We start from the raw sequence: 22,482 nt of genomic DNA, 5'->3' as shown, positions 1-22,482 counted from the left end.
TTCAATACAAGAAGTTCCAAAAAAAGAGACCGAGACAAAATGACAAAAAAGAGACGAAGATACAAAAAAGAAACAACGAGCCAGAGAGACAAAGATACATAGAGACAAAGATACAGAGAGACAAAGGGACAAAGAGACAAAGATACAGAGAGACAAAGATACAGAGAGACAAAGGGACAGAGAGACAAAGATAAAGAGAGACAAAGATACAGAGAGACAAAGGGACAGAGAGACAAAGATAAAGAGAGACAAAGATACAGAGAGACAAAGGGACAAAGAGACAAAGATAAAGAGAGACAAAGATAAAGAGAGACAAAGATAAAGAGAGACAAAGATACAGAGAGACAAAGGGACATAGATACAAAGATACAGAGAGACAAAGATACAGAGAGACAAAGATACAGAGAGACAAAGATACAGAGGGACAAAGATACAGAGAGACAAAGATACAGAGAGACAAAGATACAAAGATACAGAGGGACAAAGATACAGAGAGACAGATACAGAGAGACAAAGAGAGATAGAGGAGCTTTGAGACGAGGACGTCTCACTCCGGAGCGAATAAAGAACCGTTATCAGAACCTTTCATTCCAGACCGCGTCGATACTTCGGGTTTTACTATCATTTAAATCCGTTTTTTTAAAAGAGGGCCGTCTTCCAGTTCGATCGGCGGTTCGAATCCTCGGCTCCGTGTCACGAGCGCTCTGGATGGCGACTTTTGTTTCCAGAGCAACGAGGAGACATCTTCCAAATCTCTCCTTTTGGTCCAAAATCCAAAAGATTCTGAATTTACAGTGGTCTTTTTTTTTTTTGGGGCTCATTTATTTTCTTGACCAATTATTTAAACAATTAGATGTCGAGCGACCGACTAAACGACGCACTTTCAAAACGGGACTTCTAATCGTTCTTTTGTTAATCTCCCTGGAAATAAAAAAAAGAAAAGAGAAGAGCGAACATGACTTATGAGCAGATTCTGCCTACTCAACAGTAACTCGCTAAATTAGCACTCGGTTGGGTCGACGGTTGCGTTGTGGTGCGTTAAAGATGTCCAGCCGTGTCAGACTGGTGGGGGGGGGGGGGGGGGGGGGGGGGGGGGGGGGGGGGGGGGGGGGGGGGGGGGGGGTCGTCAGGGTAACTCGCTTGGGAGCTTTCCTCCTTCACACGCCGAGGTCCACGCCTCCACCTTGATTAACAACCTGCCCGCCGGTATCGCGGATTGAGGGTGTCAGCTGAATTAGCCTCTCCCCTCACCCACTCAGCACAAGCACTTAGTTAACATGCAGAGGAGCTGCAGGTCTACAAGGGGCTGCAGGTCTCCAGGACTGCAGGGTCTACAAGGGGCTGCAGGTCTACAGGTCTACAAGGGGCTGCAGGACTGCAGGTCTACAAGGGGCTGCAGGTCTCCAGGACTGCAGGTCTACAAGGGGCTGCAGGTCTACAGGTCTACAAGGGGCTGCAGGTCTCTAGGTCTGCAAGGGGCTGCAGGTCTACAAGGGGCTGCAGGTCTCTAGGTCTGCAAGGGGCTGCAGGTCTACAAGGGGATGCAGGTCTCCAGGTCTGCAAGGGGCTGCAGGTCTACAAGGGGATGCAGGTCTCTAGGTCTGCAAGGGGCTGCAGGTCTACAAGGGGATGCAGGTCTCTAGGTCTGCAAGGGGCTGCAGGTCTAACAAGGGGATGCAGGTCTCTAGGTCTGCAAGGGGCTGCAGGTCTACAAGGGGATGCAGGTCTCTAGGTCTGCAAGGGGATGCAGGTCTCCAGGTCTGCAAGGGGCTGCAGGTCTACAAGGGGATGCAGGTCTCTAGGTCTGCAAGGGGCTGCAGGTCTACAAGGGGATGCAGGTCTCTAGGTCTGCAAGGGGCTGCAGGTCTACAAGGGGATGCAGGTCTCCAGGTCTACAAGGGGCTGCAGAGGTGTAGATTTTATTGAGCTTGTCTTTTCTTTGGGTGTTTCATCATGTCGGTGTGATTCCTTTGGTGATATAATATTAATGTGCATGTTTTCTTTAGCGCGTGTTCGATCCCCGATAAGAGCGTAATGGAACAAACAACACTACAAAGAGAAGGGAAAAGTGTCACAGTTGACCCGTGTTGGGATTTTTTTAAACTGTATTTTAAATATTTAGCGTTGGGTAAATAAAGAAGCCCCCCCCACCCCCCCACCACAAAAGGTGCAAAAAGGAGTCCATTTGTAATATTGAGCCTCCCCTGCATAGTAATGGACACATGGTCGGGCTGCTCATCTGTTCTGAACCGCGTGAGAGTCGGCGGCCCCCCCGGCGGCCCCCCCGGCGGCCCCCCCGGCGCCGCCTCGGGCCAAATCCAAGGCAAAAGCAGAGGAGCTCTCTGGTTGTTGTTCCGCAGCTTCTTTTATTTATTTTTATAACCATGCCGGCCTCCCCGGGAACGCCACCGCACACACTCGCCACAGCTGCTGGCCCCACACACACACACACACACACACACACACACACACACTCGTTCTCCTCTTTTCTCTTTTTCAGTTAGATTTTCGCCGTTCCATATCCTGACTTCTCATTAAACCTGCGGTAATTGGATTGGGCGTAATGGACATATGGAAATTGCGGTGCCGTTCATCATTAGGGTTCTTTTTTTAAATTTTTTTAATTGCGCCCGTTTTTTGTGTCCGCATTACTCCCCCTTATCTTATTTATTTCACATTTACCTCCGTGCATAAGAGACGCCTTGAGTTGTGTGTCTGAGAGAAAAGTTTTAAATTATAATAAACTAAATTTGTGTTTTTATATAGATACAAAAAAGTTCTATTTTGGTTACTAAAATGAAGCTTTTATTTCTTTTAGTTATCTCATTTCCTTTCTTTTTAAAATTAATTCATCCCTCATATTTTATCAATATAACATCTATTTAAAGACCATCTGTGTTCCTTACAAATATATATATTTTTTAAAAATACATTTTGTCCGCTGACCAAAAGAAAGAGAACCACACGTTTCATTTCTTATTTTTTGCAGATGAAAAGAAAAACTGTATTTAAAAAGAAAATCAAATAGAAATGCAGCGCAGAATAAAGTTCAGTTCGTCCGTCTTTTTCTTCCCGTTTGCAGGACGATGGACGTTCTCATCAGCCTGAACCACGGCAAGTCCTTCATCTCCAGCGCCTTCACCATCAGCGCCTCCACCTGCGTGAGTCTGAGCATAATACTGTAGTCTTCACCTGTACTGTCTCTTTAAGAGCATCTTCGTCACGTAACTCCAGACAAAACGGAAGCTAATTGTCTAAAAAAAAAAAGTTTAAATATCTTCAATATGTTAAGTTAACACCTTTTTTAAAGGGATACGTCGACCCACAAAATGACCTTTTTGTATTTTAGTTACTGATCGCAAATGCAAAACAATCATATATATATTTATCTATATACATATATATATATGTGTGCATGTGTGTGTGTATGTATGTATATATATATATATATATATGTATGTATGTATGTATGTATATATATATATATATATATGTATGTGTATGTATACTCCCTATTTAAAAACAGTTAAACAGTCGATAGTTCTGTTTAAGAAATCTATATTTTATGTCATAATAATAAATAAACCTTGTAAAAATAACAATCTTCTTGTCATTGAGTTGCCTTCATGTGTTTTCATATTATTGTCATTATTCTTCCACTCAACTAGTCAAGTAAGACCAAACGATGTGTTTTTAAATCTTCATTTTGTTCTTTCCGTTTCGTCCCTCGACGTAAAAAAAACCCACAAAATTGGTTAATTTTTCCGGATGAATGAAATCGTTTCTTCTTCTTTGTGTTTCCTCGTCCCAGTCGGACGGTCTGGTGGTGGCCGTCGTCTTCCTGGTGCTGCTGGTCCTCGTGGCTCTGGCCCTCGCCTGGTGGTTCTGGCCCCTTTGCTGCACACTGGTGAGCGTCGCTCCATCACGTGTCGTAAAATGAACTTGTAGTCGGAGGGGGAAACGTGTGACGTTCAAGTCCACGTGGAAAAACCCAGCGCTAACCAGGTCCACGCCGCCGGCTCTTAAAGGGGAAGTGTTTGTCCCGATTACCTCGAGCCGATTAGCTGGCCGAGCAACAACCGGCGGAGGAAGAAAACCCTTTAAAACAGGATGTGAGGAACCCACTTCCTGTCTGAGTTCTGATAAGTGATGAAGTCACAAACAAAACGAGAGAGGGGGGGGGGGAGGGGCCTACCTGGGGACTGAAGTGATGAATAATAATCACAGAGATTATTTATGGTTTAATCACATCTGAGTTTTTCATGACGACGCTTCCAGCTTAAAATACTTGGTAAACACAGACATTTATTTAGATGTATTTTACTAATCCAGATTGTTTCATTTTCATACTCCTATTGTTGTTGTTGTTTTGGAGATTGCAAACTTTCTCTGTTCATCAAGAATGGAGGCGGGGTCTAAATCCGAGCTTTACTAAATCAGGCAAAAATATATAAAGTTCAACAAAAGCTCTTATTGAAGCCTCCGGCATTAATAAACATCCCGTCTGTAAACAAACAGTGCGAAGCTCTTTCTAGTACAATGAGTACGTACATCGCTTCATAAAAATGCTAATTATTGTGTTTCTTTAAACGGTAATGTGAAATAATTAATAAATGTAGTTAAAGAGCCAAAGAAACATCAACCGGACGGCGGTCTTAAAGGCTTTCTGTGATTCTTCGTGACATCGAAACCTTTTTTTAAAAATTATTGTATTCGCTTTGCCCGGAGCTAACAAAACGAACTTCGTTAGCAAGAGGCTGTCGTTTTGACGCAAGTACGGTGGCTCTGAGGGGTCAAACGCTTTTGACGGATGCAAAAAAAAAAAAAAACCAAAACAACGTAAAGATGAACCTGTTCTGAAAAAAAAACGTTAATAACGATAACGGAGTCGGAGCTAACTATCGTTAACTGAACAAACGTCCTCAGTTTGTTTTTCCTCTTTTATTTCTTAGGGTCCCGCTAACGATGCGTCTCATTCGCGTCATGTGATCCGCGTCGCGGTTTTTCGGGGGGGGGGCGGTCTCAAAATAATGCCTCTAGTGGACAGAGCGGGTAATGCCTTTTTAAACGCCGCCGATACCGAGTACAAAAACGCATTAATATCGACTCGAGTTCGGAGGCGACGAAAGAGAATTTGAGTGAGTGTGGAGGTCAGAAAGGTCATTCGTTCACCCCACAGACCTCCTCGTGAACAGGTGGGAGATTAACAACAAAAAACCTCCGATGGAAGCTGTTCTTTCTTTCTTGGAGCCATTGTTTTGTCTCTCTCATCTTCCCCACTTTTGGGGGCAACAACCCCCCCCCCCCCCCCCCCTCCCTCACCCACTTAACCGTTCACCCAAAATCCACACAGCAGATTACCGGTTGAGGGGGGGGGGGGGGTGAGCGAGCGAGGGGCTGCAGATGGTGCACCCTGGTCTGTTTTTCTTTCTTTCTTTCTTTTTTTTTATATATCTACTGGGATCTGATAAAGGCAAATTCACCCTCCGCCCCCCCCCCCTCCACGCCACCCCCTGCCGCCCCTTAAATGATAGACGTCACCTGGCTTTGTGGACCTGAAGGGAGCCCCATCCAGGATGAGATGGAAGCATATTTTGGAAAACCAACAAAGGCATTAAAATGTAAACCCCCTGCAGCATGTCTGGCCGCGGACGTGTTTGTCTTGGTGGAGGGAGCTGCTGTTGTCTTCCACCGGGGGGACGCGGCAGAAGAGGAGGGCCATGTGTGGCTTGTTAATATTTAAACCCCCAGTCTGCCAGCTTTCTGCAGTCGGGATGACACACACACACACACACACACACACACACGGCCAACCTCTTTCCCACAATCCCCCTCTCTCTCTCTCTCTCTCTCTCTCGATGCGTCCCTCTCTCTCCCCACATGGAGCGATGCCAACAGAGAGGTCACACAAGCTGTGGAGTGGTAATTTCTTTGTTTATGATTTGTTTTGGAAATTAGGCTCCGAGCGGCGTGGCCTCCGGTTCAGATCGGAGGATTCGGGAGAGTTTTATTCTTTTTTTGGGGTGATTTGGATGCTCTCTCTCTCTCTCTCTCCCCCTCCCCTCCCTCCCTCCCTCCCCACGGTCATCCAAATCGCTGCTAAATTGTGATGCACTCTGGGACGCTCAGTGTGTTTAATAATCTCTTGATTGCTTCATATTATTTTCATAATAAGTTGCTCTCTGATTCTTCTTTTGTTTCGGTTGCTGTCGGAATGTTTTTTTTAATTTTTTTTTTTTACGAGATCAGAGATGAGAGAGACACTTTATTGATCCCCCAAAGGATCCTGAGCCATGGAATGAAAATACAATACGATAACAGTTATTAAAAAACAACAACAATAACAAATGAAGTTTCTGAAACAGGAAAAAGTTGTTTGCAACAACAAAACGATTAGACGCAAGAGTACAAATGTAAAGATTCTAAGAAGTAATACTGACGACGGTAGAAACGAAAATATTTTAATGATTTTAAAGATAAATTTGTCTAAATTTTCCAAATATGCTACCTGCCACTGATCCGTCACGATAATCCTCCAGAAGCAGCTTGACGCCGCACGGCGTGAGCTGGACGTCGGGCGCGAACGGATTATCGTCGACGGCCATATGGGGGGGGGGGGTGGAGAGAGTGTGGGGGGGGACAGCGGCGGCGGTAGCGGTAGCGTGTCCCACGCTTCAGGTTCTTTAATCGCACCGGCCAGGTAGCTGCAGAAAAAGAGCCCCCCCCCCCCCCCCCCCCCCCCCCCCCCCACCTCATCGTTTTATTCATCCCACAATATGTCCCCAGAAAATCTGCTGCGTAATTTATTTAATAAAAAGAGATAATCCCGTTAATCAGCGCGCGGACCGTGTGTGTGTGTGTGTGTGTGTGTGTGTGTGTGTGTGTGTGTGTGTGTGTGTGTGTGTGTGTGTGTGTGTGTGTGTGTGTGTGTGTGTGTGTGTGTGTGTGTGTGTGTGTGTGTGTGTGTGTGTGTGTGTGTGTGTGTGTGGTGTGTGTGTGTGTGTGTGTGTGTGTGTGTGTGTGTGTGTGTGTGTGTGTGTGGAGAGCGATTAATTAACCCTAATTGATTATTTTTCATCATTCTAATGACGACATATCCCCGGCGCTTTAACGGTAAATGAAACAGCTGCTCGGATCTATGATACGCCGTTATTATTATTATTATTATTATTATCACATCGCTCGTTACCCTTTTTTTTTCCTCCTGAAAACCAATTTAGCAAATGCGTCGTCGACGACGACGGAGCGTCTGTCTTTGGTGACTAATGGACGGGGAAAAGGGAACGCTGTAATAATGTGCAGCGTATATATATTTATAGGCCAGCTAGTGTGAAACTTCATTTTATTATCATTTCATCTTCAATAAACGTGTTTAGTGTACCAGTTCAGAAGCCCGAAAGTATTTATTTGGTTTAAAACGTTATCAAACGGGAGCGAAGTAATAAACGTTATATTATGTAATAAACTTTATTAATGTAGCAGCTTTTTATACCTCCTGAGTGTAACAAACAAATCAATGAATCGGTAATTTAAAAATGTGACACAAGGCGCTAAAACATAATAAAACATATTTAAAAGAAGTATAATATAAGTCATTAAAAGCAATTTGGGGGTTTAAATAAGACCCATATAGACAATTTGTTTCCCTTGATAATTAACTTATAATAATAATATATATATATATATATATATATATATATAATATATATATATATATATATATATATATATATATATATTATTTATATCCCCCCACACACGGGGATGTGGGGGCCTTGGAGTCGAGCCCGAGCCTCCTCCGCTGCATCTCATCGGAGCTAATTAACTCCTTAGGACTTTGTGATTGGGGGTGAATTGCTCGGGAGCGCTGAACCCCGTCCAATTAATTAAGGGCTAAGCGGGCGGCGCGGCGCTCCCCCGCCTCCCCGCCTTGTCAACAAGTTGGTTTTCAGCTTTTCTTTATTTTGCACCGGGGTGGAGGAAGGGGGGCTGGGGGGGGGAGGGGGGGGGTCCCTGATGTTGGTTTACAAGCGCAGCCTCCTGTAATCAGTAGTCAGCGGCGAGCTCGGGGGACGTCTCTGTTTGACTCAGTCACCTGTCACGAATCACCTCCGTCAGCCGCGTCTGGGCCCGTCTTGACACGTCGTGTGTGTGTGTGTGTGTGTGTGTGTGTGTGTGTGTGTGTCCCCTGATGGACATTGTGCTGACACTCTTTTCGCTTTTTTTTTTTTTTTCTCCCTCCTCTTGTTTATCCAGGTCATCAAAGACCCGCCGCCGCCTCCTCCACCTTCCCGTCCGCCGCCACCTGTGAGTATTGTAGATGGAATATATCTATAATGTACCTGCACATTTGTATTAATATCCATATACTGTATATCTGCAACAAGATTCTCATCAAAAATACACTTTGATTTTGTTTCTCGGAGCATTTTCTTGTGTTTGAGCTTAGCATAAACTCACACTGAAACCATAGTGTGTCACTTTTACATTCGTGTGCACATTAAATAAACCGTATAAAGTGTGTTAATTAATGAACTTTAGAAGGAGGATTTATTAGTTTATCTCTGGACAGAGACGGGCTACATGGTTCTTTTGCTAAGTCTTTATGCTAAGCTAGGCTAATCACCCCCAAAACACAACCATGAGACACGAGAGAGAGCTTTTCTTCTCTATTTCTGAAAGAAAGTAAATAAGAAAAGTCAAAAAATAATGTCCAAGAGTTCCTTTTTAAAGAAACTGAGTAACTTCAGTTGAATAAGCCATTTGTCCTTTAATATAAAAGGATGTCCTTGTATTATAAACATCTGACTCCTGAAATCCTTTTGAGGAAACAAGCTAATTATCCTGATGAAATGACGTGAACGTCCTTCCTGTTGAGAGGAAGTGCATTCAGATACATATATTTTTTTTGTCATAATTCATACGTTCACAATTTATTTATTTTTTGTCCTTCTGAAGGAGCCGGAGCCGCTGTCCAAGATGAAGTGGCCGACCGTGGACGCCTCCTACTACGGAGGACGAGGCGCAGGAGGGATCAGCCGCATGGAGGTCCGAAACCCTCAGAGTCCTGCTCCTTTTTTATGGAAACGGAAACAATCGTGGCTCGTTATAATATAGTTATAATGCCATAAATCAGGAAAAATACTTCTTTGATAATGTATTTTACATTAAAAAAAACGATGGAATCTTCACATATAATATTTTACCAATTGACCGCAAGTGTTGCCAATATTGGGGGGGGGAAAAAAAGAAAAATTGAGGCTCCACATGTTTTACATATTTAATTATTTACATTTTTACAACCTCTCCCATCCTCTGTGCTCACGTGACCGTCGACCGTCTGGTTAATTAAAACTGTTTTATTTTTTTGGGGGCGAAATTTTCAATGAGACACGTTAAAAAAAATTAATATCTTTCCGCGTTACATCACTTTTTTTGGAGCTTAGGTTCGGTCGTCATCGCGTGTGAGGCGTTCAAGGGACGTTGGGAAAAGACATTCGGGCATCTGTTTTTCATCATCGTCGTATCCAACAACAGCAGAACTGAGGGTTCAAAGCAGGAGGCGACGACTCCGTAGAAACCCGACGCCACGCCGGGTAGAAACCCGCTGACGAGTCGGTCTTCTCTTCTCTCTCTCGAAGCCGCGAGTTTCGTCGGAGTTACTCCGAGCGCCCCCCCCCGCCCCCCCCCCCCCCCCCCCACCCACCCGCTGTCCTCGTCCAGGCCGCTGACGCCTCCGACGTGACAGGCCTGCCGTCTCGTCCTTGGCCGTCCGATCCTTGATTGGATCAAGTCGTTTGCCGGGGATGACGGATTGAGTGCCGCTGTCAACTTGACACATACCCCCCCCCACCCCCACCCCCCGTACACCTCAACTACCAAACCTTGGCAGCCTCTTTTGTAATGCGCCTCCTCCGAAGGGAATTCAGGTTTTCGAGGCGAGCTCCCCTCCTCCTCCTCTTTCCCCCCCCCCCCCCCGTTGTTTCTCAGCTCCAAGGAAGTTGCCGGCGTTGCAGGGATTTCCCAGCATCCTCGTGGGGAGCTTTTACTCTCGTTCCCTCCCACGAGCGTTTGCGGCGACTCTCTTTTCTTCCTGCGGCAGGTTGATTCCCGTCGACAGGCCCGTCTCCACTTCTGAAGCCCCTCCCCCTCCACACACCAACCCCCCCCATCCCTTAGCGGATGGAGAGCGAGGTGCTTTGCATCCGCTTTGTAAGACGCCCCGTTGCGAGCGCCACCTCCACCTGCGCGACGTCGTATCTTTAATTCATCGCGGCGTCCTTCGCCTCGCTCGACGCGGCGGACCGGAGAACGCGTCCCCGCACACGAGTCTGAAAAGCTGTTCTATATTGTCCTGGCTTAACCTACAGCTTGAAAACGGTGTCGCTAATTAATCACCTCCCCCCCCCCCCCTTCATGTGACGTTGTTTAAAAAAAAAAAAAAAACACACACACACACACACGGTTTCATATCTCATCCTTGCAACAGATGTGATGAATTCAATTAAAAAGCAGGACGGCTTAACGAACACACACACGCAGGCCGGTGTTCACACGCTCGCACAATAACACATTGTGCCACATGTAAATGGAGTTATTAGTAAAAGCAAAAACAGGTTTTCAAGGCCGCTTCGCATTCTTATGGATGATGTAGCGATAAAAGCCGTTTGATTCCCTTCTTAAAGGGCCAGCGCGTCAAATTTAGACGGAATCCGTCTGAATATGGTTTGAATATTAACAGCTATGTTTTTATTAGTGTACAATCACCAGAAACTAAGAATCTCTGTGTTTCCGTTGGCTTAGAATCACTATCACTGAGTGTTTCTACGGTAGCCCAGAAGGGACATAATGTGTGTGTGTGTGTGTGTGTGTGTGTCCAGGTGCGATGGGGCGAGAAGGGCTCGACCGAGGAGGGGGCCCGGCTGGAGAAAGCCAAGAACGCCATCGTGTCCCTACCGGAGGACGCCGAGGAGCCGATAATCAAGCGTCCCACGCCGAAGGCCGTCGCCCCCGACAACCGGAACCAGAACAAGTGGTACACCCCCATCAAGGTGAGCGACTGTAATATTTATCATTAATCGGGTTTTTTTTCAGTTGTCTTCCCTCTAACTGAGGATGAAGGTCATTTGATTTATTATGTAAACAAATGGTCCGAGGTCAGAGGTCAACCTGCTCGATCTTTAAAGCGTTTGAAAGCCTCGGATAGGTCATGTGACCACTTGGTAACTTTTCTACACAGTTTGGGAAAAAATATACAACTTATGAAAGGAAAGTTTTTTAGGGGGGATTTTAGTATTCAAAACAAAAAATATATAATTTTTTCAATTTCATTAATTTTGTATTTATAAAAAAAAAAGAAGAAAAAATGCAAAAGTGTAATTTTCTTTTTTTTTACAATTTAAAAATTTACCAACAATCAGAAAATAAAATCGTAAAACGGTGTCTTGTTTTTACAACTTCTGATTTGATGAAGAGGATAATGTTGGTGAGTTTTAAAAGATAAAGGTTAAAAGCAACCAAATGTTTGTTTGTGGTCCTCATTATTTTTTGTCACAAAGGTTAAAAAAAATAACACTTTGCTTCTCAAAGTTTTCTGTTATAATTTTGCTCTTTGCTTTGTTTCAGGGTCGTCTGGACGCTGTGTGGGCTCTGCTCAGGCGGCAGTATGACCGCGTTTCCATCATGAGGCCCACAAATGCAGAAAAGGTACGTGTGTGTGTGTGTGTGTGTGTGTATGTGTTGTGTTTCCAGTTGCACAAACCTGCAGCCTGAAGGCAGTGAGTCAAAGTCTCACATATAAAAAGAGCTGTTTCTACTACTGTTGTTATAACTCTTCTATTAACTCAGTATAAGGGTATTTAAAGTCGCCACAATTGCAGTCGAGAAGCCGTTGTTTTGTTGTTGAGTTCCAGCTGTGGAGCTTCCAACAATCAGCTCGCCGGTTCTCAGCAGAGGAAGCTGCCGGCAGCAGTTCAGCGTTGCGTTGTTCGCTTCCTAACTGGGAAGAAGAGACAGGCTTTATATGGTCAAACCATTGACTTTATATGGTCAAACCTTTGACTTTATATGGTGAAACCATTGACTTCTTATTTATATGGTCAAACCTTTGACTTTATATGGTCAAACCCTTGACTTCTTATTTATATGGTCAAACCTTTGACTTTATATGGTGAAACCATTGACTTATTATTTATATGGTGAAACCATTGACTTCTTATTTATATGGTGAAACCATTGACTTATTATTTATATGGTGAAACCATTGACTTCTTATTTATATGGTGAAACCAATGACTTTATATGGTCAAACCATTGACTTCTTATTTATATGGTGAAACCATTGACTTTATATGGTCAAACCACTGACTTTATATGGTCAAAACGTTGACTTCTTATTTATATGGTGAAACCATTGACTTCTTATTTATATGGTGAAACCATTGACTTTATATGGTGAAACCATTGACTTTATATGGTCAAACCTTTGACTTTATATGGTCAAACCCTTGACTTCTTATTTATATGGTGAAACCATTGACTTCTTATTTATATGGTGAAACCATTGACTTTATATGGTGAAACCATTGACTTTATATGGTCAAACCTTTGACTTTATATGGTCAAACCCTTAAATTCTTATTTATATGGTGAAACCATTGACTTTATATGGTGAAACCATTGACTTTATATGGTCAAACCCTTGACTTCTTATTTATATGGTGAAACCATTGACTTTATATGGTGAAACCTTTGACTTTATATGGTGAAACCATTGACTTTATATGGTCAAACCCTTGACTTCTTATTTATATGGTGAAACCATTGACTTTATATGGTCAAACCCTTGACTTCTTATTTATATGGTGAAACCATTGACTTTATATGGTCAAACCCTTGACTTCTTATTTATATGGTGAAACCATTGACTTATTATTTATATGGTGAAACCATTGACTTATTATTTATATGGTGAAACCTTTGACTTTATATGGTGAAACCATTGACTTCTTATTTATATGGTGAAACCTTTGACTTTATATGGTGAAACCATTGACTTCTTATTTATATGGTGAAACCATTGACTTTATATGGTCAAAACGTTGACTTCTTATTTATATGGTGAAACCCTTGACTTTATATGGTGAAACCATTGACTTTATATGGTGAAACCATTGACTTTATATGGTGAAACCATTGACTTCTTATTTATATGGTGAAACCCTTGACTTTATATGGTGAAACCCTTGACTTTATATGGTGAAACCATTGACTTCTTATTTATATGGTGAAACCCTTGACTTTATATGGTGAAACCATTGACTTTATATGGTGAAACCATTGACTTTATATGGTGAAACCCTTGACTTTATATGGTGAAACCATTGACTTTATATGGTGAAACCATTGACTTTATATGGTGAAACCATTGACTTTATATGGTGAAACCCTTGACTTTATTTGGTGAAACCATTGACTTTATATGGTGAAACCCTTGACTTTATATGGTGAAACCATTGACTTTATATGGTGAAACCATTGACTTTATATGGTGAAACCCTTGACTTTATATGGTGAAACCATTGACTTTATATGGTCAAACCCTTGACTTCTTATTTATATGGTGAAACCATTGACTTCTTATTTATATGGTGTAACCATTGACTTATTATTTATATGGTGAAACCATTGACTTATTATTTATATGGTGAAACCTTTGACTTTATATGGTCAAACCATTGACTTCTTATTTATATGGTGAAACCTTTGACTTTATATGGTGAAACCATTGACTTCTTATTTATATGGTGAAACCTTTGACTTTATATGGTGAAACCCTTGACTTTATATGGTGAAACCAATGACTTTATATGGTCAAACCATTGACTTCTTATTTATATGGTGAAACCATTGACTTTATATGGTCAAACCACTGACTTTATATGGTCAAAACGTTGACTTCTTATTTATATGGTGAAACCAATGACTTTATATGGTGAAACCATTGACATTATATGGTGAAACCATTGACTTCTTATTTATATGGTGAAACCCTTGACTTTATATGGTGAAACCATTGACTTTATATGGTGAAACCATTGACTTTATATGGTGAAACCATTGACTTTATATGGTGAAACCCTTGACTTTATATGGTGAAACCATTGACTTTATATGGTGAAACCCTTGACTTTATATGGTGAAACCATTGACTTTATATGGTGAAACCCTTGACTTTATATGGTGAAACCATTGACTTTATATGGTGAAACCCTTGACTTTATATGGTGAAACCATTGACTTTATATGGTCAAACCCTTGACTTATTATTTATATGGTCAAACCCTTGACTTCTTATTTATATGGTGAAACCCTTGACTTTATATGGTCAAACCCTTGACTTTGTATGGTGAAACCCTTGACTTTTTATTTACATGGTCAAACCCTTGACTTTTTATTTACATGGTCAAACCCTTGACTTTTTATTTACATGGTCAAACCCGTGACTTTTTATTTACATGGTCAAACCCTTGACTTTCCTCGGCCTCCGTCGGAGCAGAGGCAGAACTTCAGCTTCACTGAAGCAGATGTTTCGGTCGATCCGACAAAAAAACCACAACTTTATTTCTCGAGGCGCACAAACACAGATTTGTTTTTGTTTTTGTAAGAAAACCACTGAGCTTTTGCACGGTGAATCAAGTGGAAGCATTGCACAAGCTGCACAGGAAGTAATGACTCATCCACACAGACACACACATACACACACACACACACACACACACACACACACACACACACACACTCGGCTCTAACTCAGAAAAGCAGAAGATGCGTCACGAAAAATAAACGCCGTCACCCTCTCATTTCATCTGCGGTTGAAAAGACGTTCAGATATCTCGGTAAACACGAAGCCGTGTTGGGTTGTAACGGTTCTGGTTAGAGGACGTTGTGTTCAGGAACTTCAGAGAACGTGGGTCGTCCCTGTTTACCGTGAAACGCTTCCTCTCCTTCTCAGAGAGCCCGGTGACCTCCACGAGGCTCTCGGCGAGATATTGAACCCCCGAACCGATAGACCCGACTCCATCAAAGGGAGAGAGTGAGTCTGAGCGGTCCGGTGGGAGGCGAAGGTGTAGATGGAGGAGGGAGGAGGGAGGGAGCGAGGAGGGAGGGAACGAGGGAGGAGGGAGGGAGGCAGCGGTCTTTTGATGGCAGGACAGGAATCCTCCAGGGTCATGAATCTTTCAGCAGCGCCCCATCCGCGGGGTTACGAGGACTCGTACAGGTGCAAGGAAAGCAGGTTGTCGCAGACATCTGTTCGGCACGGGGACCCGGGTGTCCACGCCACCCCCTCCCCTCGTCCCCTCCTCCCCTCCTTCCTTCCTCCCCTCCTCTCCTTGCCAAAGCATCCTCCCTCACCCCTTTTTCCTTCCCTCAGTGCTGCCGCCCGTAGCCAGACTGCTGGATTGTCAGCAGATGCAGAAGAGAAAACTATTCTTTTCCTTTTTTTAAATTTTTTTTTTCCTGGTCTCACATTTTAGCGCCCGAGGGCCTCCGACACCAAAGGTAGAGTGGGGGGGTGGGGGGGGGGGGTGGACACAGCTGCAGCGCCCAACTCGCCCCCAGGCACAAATAAAGAGATCTAATGCGGTTTGACTGTGTTGTCGGTGAGACCCGGGGAGCCAGGGAGGCACTTCAGAGCCGACTTCGCACGGCAACATCTGCCGCCAAGTTTTGCCGGGGATCGACTGGGGAGAGCAGGTAGAGGAAGGTGGCAGGGAGGGGGGGGGGGGGAGGGGGGGGGGGGGGGGGGGGGGGTTGGCCTTATTCTGGTGCTCAATCCAGCTCTCTTTCTATTTTTTTTGTAGAGGCGGCGTTGGGCCTGCATGAGCGTTTTTTATTTCTCGTTCACCTCCCCACACACACACACACACACACACACACACACACACACACAGACACACACAGACACACACACACGCGCGCCTTCATACTCTAGGTGTTGTTGTCCACACAATGTACATGAGACCCTCCAGAAGTGGAGGAGGAGGAGGAGGAAGAAGAAAGAAGCGTCTTCTTGGGTCTGTGTGGACTTCCATTGGTTCCTCTGGCTCTCATCTGTTCCTCCCTGGGGGGCCGTGAGGGGGCGGGGTCTGGTACCATTTTGAAAGTCCTAATGAGGTGATGGTTACAGCGTTGTGACTCCTCACACCGAGCGTCTTTTAAAAAAACCTTTTGTGTGACCTTTGACCCTTTCAACCGTTCCTCGTGTCCCTTGTCGGCCTCCGTCACTTGTTTTTATATTATATATTATATATTCAATTGATCCATTTAAATTGCGTTGCATATAATGTGAAAACATGACTAGAGTAACCAATTAAATTTGGTAAAATAATATTTGTCTGAATAAATGGTTAAATGTTATTTGGAAACAAAGGGAAGGAGAGGGCAGAAGTTCTTTAACTTAAATAATTAACTTAATGTTCATCTCGTATACATATAATATATTTTATGATATTAAAAACTAAACGAGGCGCCTTCCTCTTCCCTGTAAAATATATTTTCTTTGTCCTCTTTGAAAAAAAGGATGCTTTCCTCTCAGGTTATGACCCCCCCCCCAGATAAACATGTGACATCGTGGTATTTGTTATTTTAAACTAAAGAGTCAATATTTACATGTTCATGATCCTTCTGTTTAAAGAATGTAAATCCTGTGAACAACCAGGAGATTTAAAGCTGCAGCGACCCTGAAGATGAAGATGATGTTATTGTTTTCAATATACAGGGCTGATATATTATCATTGTTAATAATTATTTATTATTTAATCTCATTTACTTGATAAATGTTCGCGCAGCTTCTCGAATGTGAGGACTCGTTCACTTTAAAGACAAAACAATAATCCAATCATTAAAATAATCCCGTTACACACTGTTTTTTTATTTTATTACGATTAATATATTACTATATAATATTTTTTTTTTCAACTGTTGTTTTTTTCCTGACTACTTTCACAAACAACAGCGACAGACGGCAAACTTCATCACTTCTTTCCACTCCTTCCAGTCTCGCCTTTCACAATAAAAGCCTGAGACGGATACGTTGCGTAACTGTTAACCGGAAGGAACTCAAAATTCTCTCGGAGCATTTCACTTCATAGGAAAAATAAGATATTATTATAATATAAATAATAATAAAGCAGTCAGTGGGATCCTGGTAGAGAGGCGTTAGGAGTCTACAGGACTGGATTACTGTTGTGACTTCGGGGAATCCAAACGAACCCTTTAAAACAACAAAGTCACACGACAACGTCAACACATGAAAAAAAGAGTCTGCAGAGGGCATGGATGACGTCTTCAGTCCTCTGCACCTCCTCCTCCTCTTCCTCCTCCTCCTCTTCCTCCCCCTGGGAGCGTTTAATTAAGTGACCAAGTGGAGGAGGGAAGGAAGGAGGAGAGAGGAGGGGTGGATGTAAAAGAGAGGTGTAAGGAGGGTGAGAAACGAGGACAAGGCGGAGGTGACGGTCTGCTTTCCGGGCGTAGCCGCGGCGCGGTCGTAGCCGTCCTTGGAGGTCACGGCGATACTCTCGGGTCCATTTCCTTCGGCAGCTCAGCGCCGGCTTCTCGCGGCTCGATCGGGACGCCGCGAGCCGATTGTTTTGCTAACGGAAACGCAGCCGGAAGAAACGGATATTATTTTTTTTAGCCTTTTTCAGTTTAAATATTTGACTGGCGCGAAGGTGACGCCTGGAACTTTTTTTAAAAATTTTTTTATTTTTGTTGACGTCAGTAAGTCTGCGGTAATTACCACATTTGAGTGTAATTACTGTAAACAAACAGGCGGAGCGGGTTGGCAGCCGCTTCTCGGGCCTCCGCGCTGCATCGCTGCACCGAGAGACACCGGGTCACTTTTTATTGGGAGAAAATAGAGCTCAAGTTTCTCTGAGAGTTTCTCTCGGTGGCAGATGGCGGAGGAGTGAACGGCCAATGGGCGAAGGAGTGGGCGAGGTGTGGGGGGGGGGGGGGGGATAATACGTTCCAATATGTTAAACGTCGTCGGGAAGAAAGGCTAAAAACGTCCTCTTTTGCAACGGGAACGTCGGAGGATGCTGGAAAATGTGTTTTTCTTTGTGTACCTTTTTTAAAATCCAACACACGAAAATTCAACAAAATGTTCATCGGACCATTTTTTTCAAAACCCTTCCTGTGCTGCGTTCAAGTACAATCAGACAACTAGGCTTTCGTTTTAGCCAGTGGCACTGAAGGCGTCATCTATGCTCTCTCTCATACGCCACCGGACTCCGTTGACATCAACTGCTGATGATACACCACGAGAACCACAATGCATAACAAAACAACACATAATCTACAAACAAAAACATATGCAATGTAACAAAAAACAACTAAAAAGATGATATGAACTTCTCAAGGTTTTTTTTTTGAAGAGCAAAGCATCGCCGACCTGTACACATGCTGCACAAACACAGGGGATGACTAATATCGCCAGCAGTAGAAGAGTTAAACCCAACTTAAATATTGGACCGCGGCCACAGATGTAGGATCAGCGGTAAACTGGCTGCCGCACTGGTTGCACTGGTGTGTCGGTATGTACCGAGCAGGCTGGTCGCATGGAAACCATCCAAGAGAGGAAATGGCCGACTCACAGGGAATAAGGCTGGCTGATTATGGCCTCAGAGATACACAACGACCCATTTAGAGGACACAACAGGGGAAGTAAGCTGTGAGGAAATCTTAAAGGAGCCGTATCCTGTGTTAATGAGATATTGAACAATAATACAGCAGCAAACGGCTGTAAAGGCAAAGTTTAGTAATGAGCAGAGAGTTAGTGTGATGAATCCAAGCTTCTCTGTTCCTTGTTTTGGTCGTACAAGGACCCAAAATTATGAGTTAAAGCTGCATTCTCTCTCCTGACCACTAGGGGGCGACTCCTCTGGTTGTATAGAAGTCTGTGCTTCATGTGTTAAAGCTGCATTCTCTCTCCTGACCACTAGCGGGCGACTCCTCTGGTTGTATAGAAGTCTGTGCTTCATGTGTTAAAGCTGCATTCTCTCTCCTGACCACCAGGGGGCGACTCCTCTGGTTGTATAGAAGTCTATGCTTCATGTGTTAAAGCTGCATTCTCTCTCCTGACCACCAGGGGGCGACTCCTCTGGTTGTATAGAAGTCTATGCTTCATGTGTTAAAGCTGCATTCTCTCTCCTGACCACCAGGGGGAGACTCCTCTGGTTGTATAGAAGTCTATGCTTCATGTGTTAAAGCTGCATTCTCTCTCCTGACCACCAGGGGGCGACTCCTCTGGTTGTATAGAAGTCTATGCTTCATGTGTTAAAGCTGCATTCTCTCTCCTGACCACCAGGGGGAGACTCCTCTGGTTGTATAGAAGTCTATGCTTCATGTGTTAAAGCTGCATTCTCTCTACTGACCACCAGGGGGCGACTCCTCTGGTTGTATAGAAGTCTATGCTTCATGTGTTAAAGCTGCATTCTCTCTACTGACCACCAGGGGGCGACTCCTCTGGTTGTATAGAAGTCTATGCTTCATGTGTTAAAGCCGCATTCTCTCTCCTGACCACCAGGGGCGACTCCTCTGGTTGTATAGAAGTCTATGCTTCATGTGTTAAAGCTGCATTCTCTCTCCTGACCACCAGGGGCGACTCCTCTGAGGGGGAGACTCCTCTGGTTGTATAGAAGTCTATGCTTCATGTGCTAAAGCTGCATTCTCTCTCCTGACCACCAGGGGGTGGCGACTCTGATTGTATAGAAGTCTATGCTTCATGTGTTAAAGCTGGATTCTCTCTCCTGACCACCAGGGGGCGACTCCTCTGGTTGTATAGAAGTCTATGCTTCATGTGTTAAAGCTGCATTCTCTCTCCTGACCACCAGGGGGCGACTCCTCTGGTTGTATAGAAGTCTATGCTTCATGTGTTAAAGCTGCATTCTCTCTCCTGACCACCAGGGGGAGACTCCTCTGGTTGTATAGAAGTCTATGCTTCATGTGTTAAAGCTGCATTCTCTCTACTGACCACCAGGGGGCGACTCCTCTGGTTGTATAGAAGTCTATGCTTCATGTGTTAAAGCCGCATTCTCTCTCCTGACCACCAGGGGCGACTCCTCTGGTTGTATAGAAGTCTATGCTTCATGTGTTAAAGCTGCATTCTCTCTACTGACCACCAGGGGGCGACTCCTCTGGTTGTATAGAAGTCTATGCTTCATGTGTTAAAGCCGCATTCTCTCTCCTGACCACCAGGGGCGACTCCTCTGGTTGTATAGAAGTCTATGCTTCATGTGTTAAAGCTGCATTCTCTCTCCTGACCACCAGGGGCGACTCCTCTGAGGGGGAGACTCCTCTGGTTGTATAGAAGTCTATGCTTCATGTGCTAAAGCTGCATTCTCTCTCCTGACCACCAGGGGGTGGCGACTCTGATTGTATAGAAGTCTATGCTTCATGTGTTAAAGCTGGATTCTCTCTCCTGACCACCAGGGGGCGACTCCTCTGGTTGTATAGAAGTCTATGCTTCATGTGTTAAAGCTGCATTCTCTCTCCTGACCACCAGGGGGCGACTCCTCTGGTTGTATAGAAGTCTATATAAATGACTCTACTCCTCTTGATGTATTCCCTCAGTAAACATTGTAAACATTAGTTTTTGGTCTCAATCTCTAGTTTCAAGTCTTCTTCAATACAGCGTGATGTTCATTTAGTAAATTATGGTCATTTAGAGTCAAACAGACCATAAAGCAGGGCATGCTTTAGGGGGCGGGGCCGTCCAAGTAGCTAGCGTTAGTTAGCAGGACAACTAGCGTGCTAATGATTACGTCACATGAGTTTACGTCAACAAGACGGAAAAGAAGACGGCACTAAAACACGATGTTCTTCGTCCTCTTGATCATTGTTCAAAGAAACAATATAAATATATATATATATATATTATATATACTGTATATACTCTTTATATACTCTTTAGAGTGACGTCTCGTGGTTCTAAATGAGGAGCGTTTGCACTGCGCTCAGCACTGAGCTCCATCCAACAGACTGTTTATTCAGTCTCATACATAAAGGATGTATTTAGCAGCTTCTTTCTTTGCATCTTTTGTCACTCGAGTATCCGAGTATGTAAAGCGGAGCAAACATTTGCTCTGTATTGTAAAAAAACAACAACAACAACAACGACGACGACTAAACAGATGCACACACACACACACACACACACACACACACACACACACTCTCATCCTTTTTCACGCTTACCCTCCTGTTGCTTTTATCTCGTCGCATCACAACGCCACGCTGAATATGGAGAGAACATCTTTGCAGGAACTAAATAAAAGCCGTCAAAAAATGCATGGTTCGGCGTTAGAATAATAATAATAATTAAAAAGATGACGCACACCTTTCGGCCGTTTCGAGGGAGACAGAAAACGGACCGCCGTCGAGAGTAATAATTTGGTACTTAAACGTCTGATAAGACAATATGCTGATGTGGCACTAAAGAAAGACTTTGTTTACCGTCACGCGGGGACAAATGCAACACCTCATTTCACAATAAAAGCCCTTTTTTTTTTAATGGGAAGTAAATAACCTGGAAAATGACATCAAGTTGAAATGATCCTCGAGACCAGAGAGCATGAGATTCCCTAATTAACAGGGGTAATTTGAATTAAACCAGAGCGTCGCTAATAATGAAGCGTTGTGGGGGGGGAGGGGGGGGGGCGTTACTCATGCTTGACATTTAACCCCCCCCTCCCCCCCCCCCCCGATCACCATCTCCGTGCTGAAGGGGGGAGGAAGTGGTTTCTTTCTTTGTGTGTTAATATCAGTAAATATCCAACAATAAAGTGTTTGTCTTTAGCCAAGAATTATCTTTATTAGATAAATATTCAAACAGCCTGCCGAGGACATAACGTGCATATCAACGCTGGGTATTTGGAACCAGGAATATACCCTAAGACCTTCCATGTTGAGGTATTTAAAGATAACTTTAGTCTAGAAATGTAATATGAAATACTAGTAAATGTAGAGAATCTCCCACGTATGACTTTTAGCACCTTTTCATAGATAATCAGAGGATCGTGTTACATTTCCTTTTATTTTGAAATTCCTGAAAATCCTCACGAAGACTTGGAAAAAAAATAATATATAAATAGAGCCCCGTATTTAAAAAAGTAAAGGAATTAATAATTTTTGCTCTTTGCTTTTTTTTAAAAATTCATGCAGATGTTGTTGACTGAATTATAATCACCTCCTTTTAAGAGTGTTTGATTCCAGAAGGTCTCGGTGGCATTTCAGGAGTCTTAAGCATATTTTAACAATTGATTAAACATCGTGAATCGAGATTATTTTTGGCGAGGATAATTGCGACTTGTATAATTTAGATTTTTCTACAGTGTGCTTGAAATATAAACTGCAAAAAAAAAAAAATCGGATCATACTTATTAATAAGAACAAGTAAAAACAAGTGAGTTTTCATCTTCA

At 43.6% G+C, this 22,482-nt stretch overlaps 2 protein-coding genes across 2 annotated transcripts in view; both read left to right on the top strand.

The window, feature by feature from the left end:
- LOC117736156 (E3 ubiquitin/ISG15 ligase TRIM25-like) overlaps positions 1-22,482 on the top strand; it is a 706,744-nt gene that overhangs the window by 449,558 nt on the left and 234,704 nt on the right. The window lies entirely within an intron of this gene.
- Positions 1-22,482, top strand: part of antxr2a (ANTXR cell adhesion molecule 2a) — an 80,222-nt gene that overhangs the window by 21,168 nt on the left and 36,572 nt on the right. The window contains 6 exon segments of the mRNA XM_034541287.1: positions 3,083-3,161; positions 3,812-3,907; positions 8,257-8,307; positions 8,959-9,048; positions 10,881-11,051; positions 11,626-11,706. Of these exon segments, the coding sequence (XP_034397178.1) occupies positions 3,083-3,161; positions 3,812-3,907; positions 8,257-8,307; positions 8,959-9,048; positions 10,881-11,051; positions 11,626-11,706 (568 nt within the window).

Source organism: Cyclopterus lumpus, chromosome 9 (genome assembly GCF_009769545.1).
Source record: "Cyclopterus lumpus isolate fCycLum1 chromosome 9, fCycLum1.pri, whole genome shotgun sequence".
In the NCBI taxonomy this organism is placed as follows: Eukaryota; Metazoa; Chordata; class Actinopteri; order Perciformes; family Cyclopteridae; genus Cyclopterus; species Cyclopterus lumpus.
Note: the sequence above shows the minus strand (reverse complement) of the source record. Positions and strands in the feature narration are given on the sequence as shown.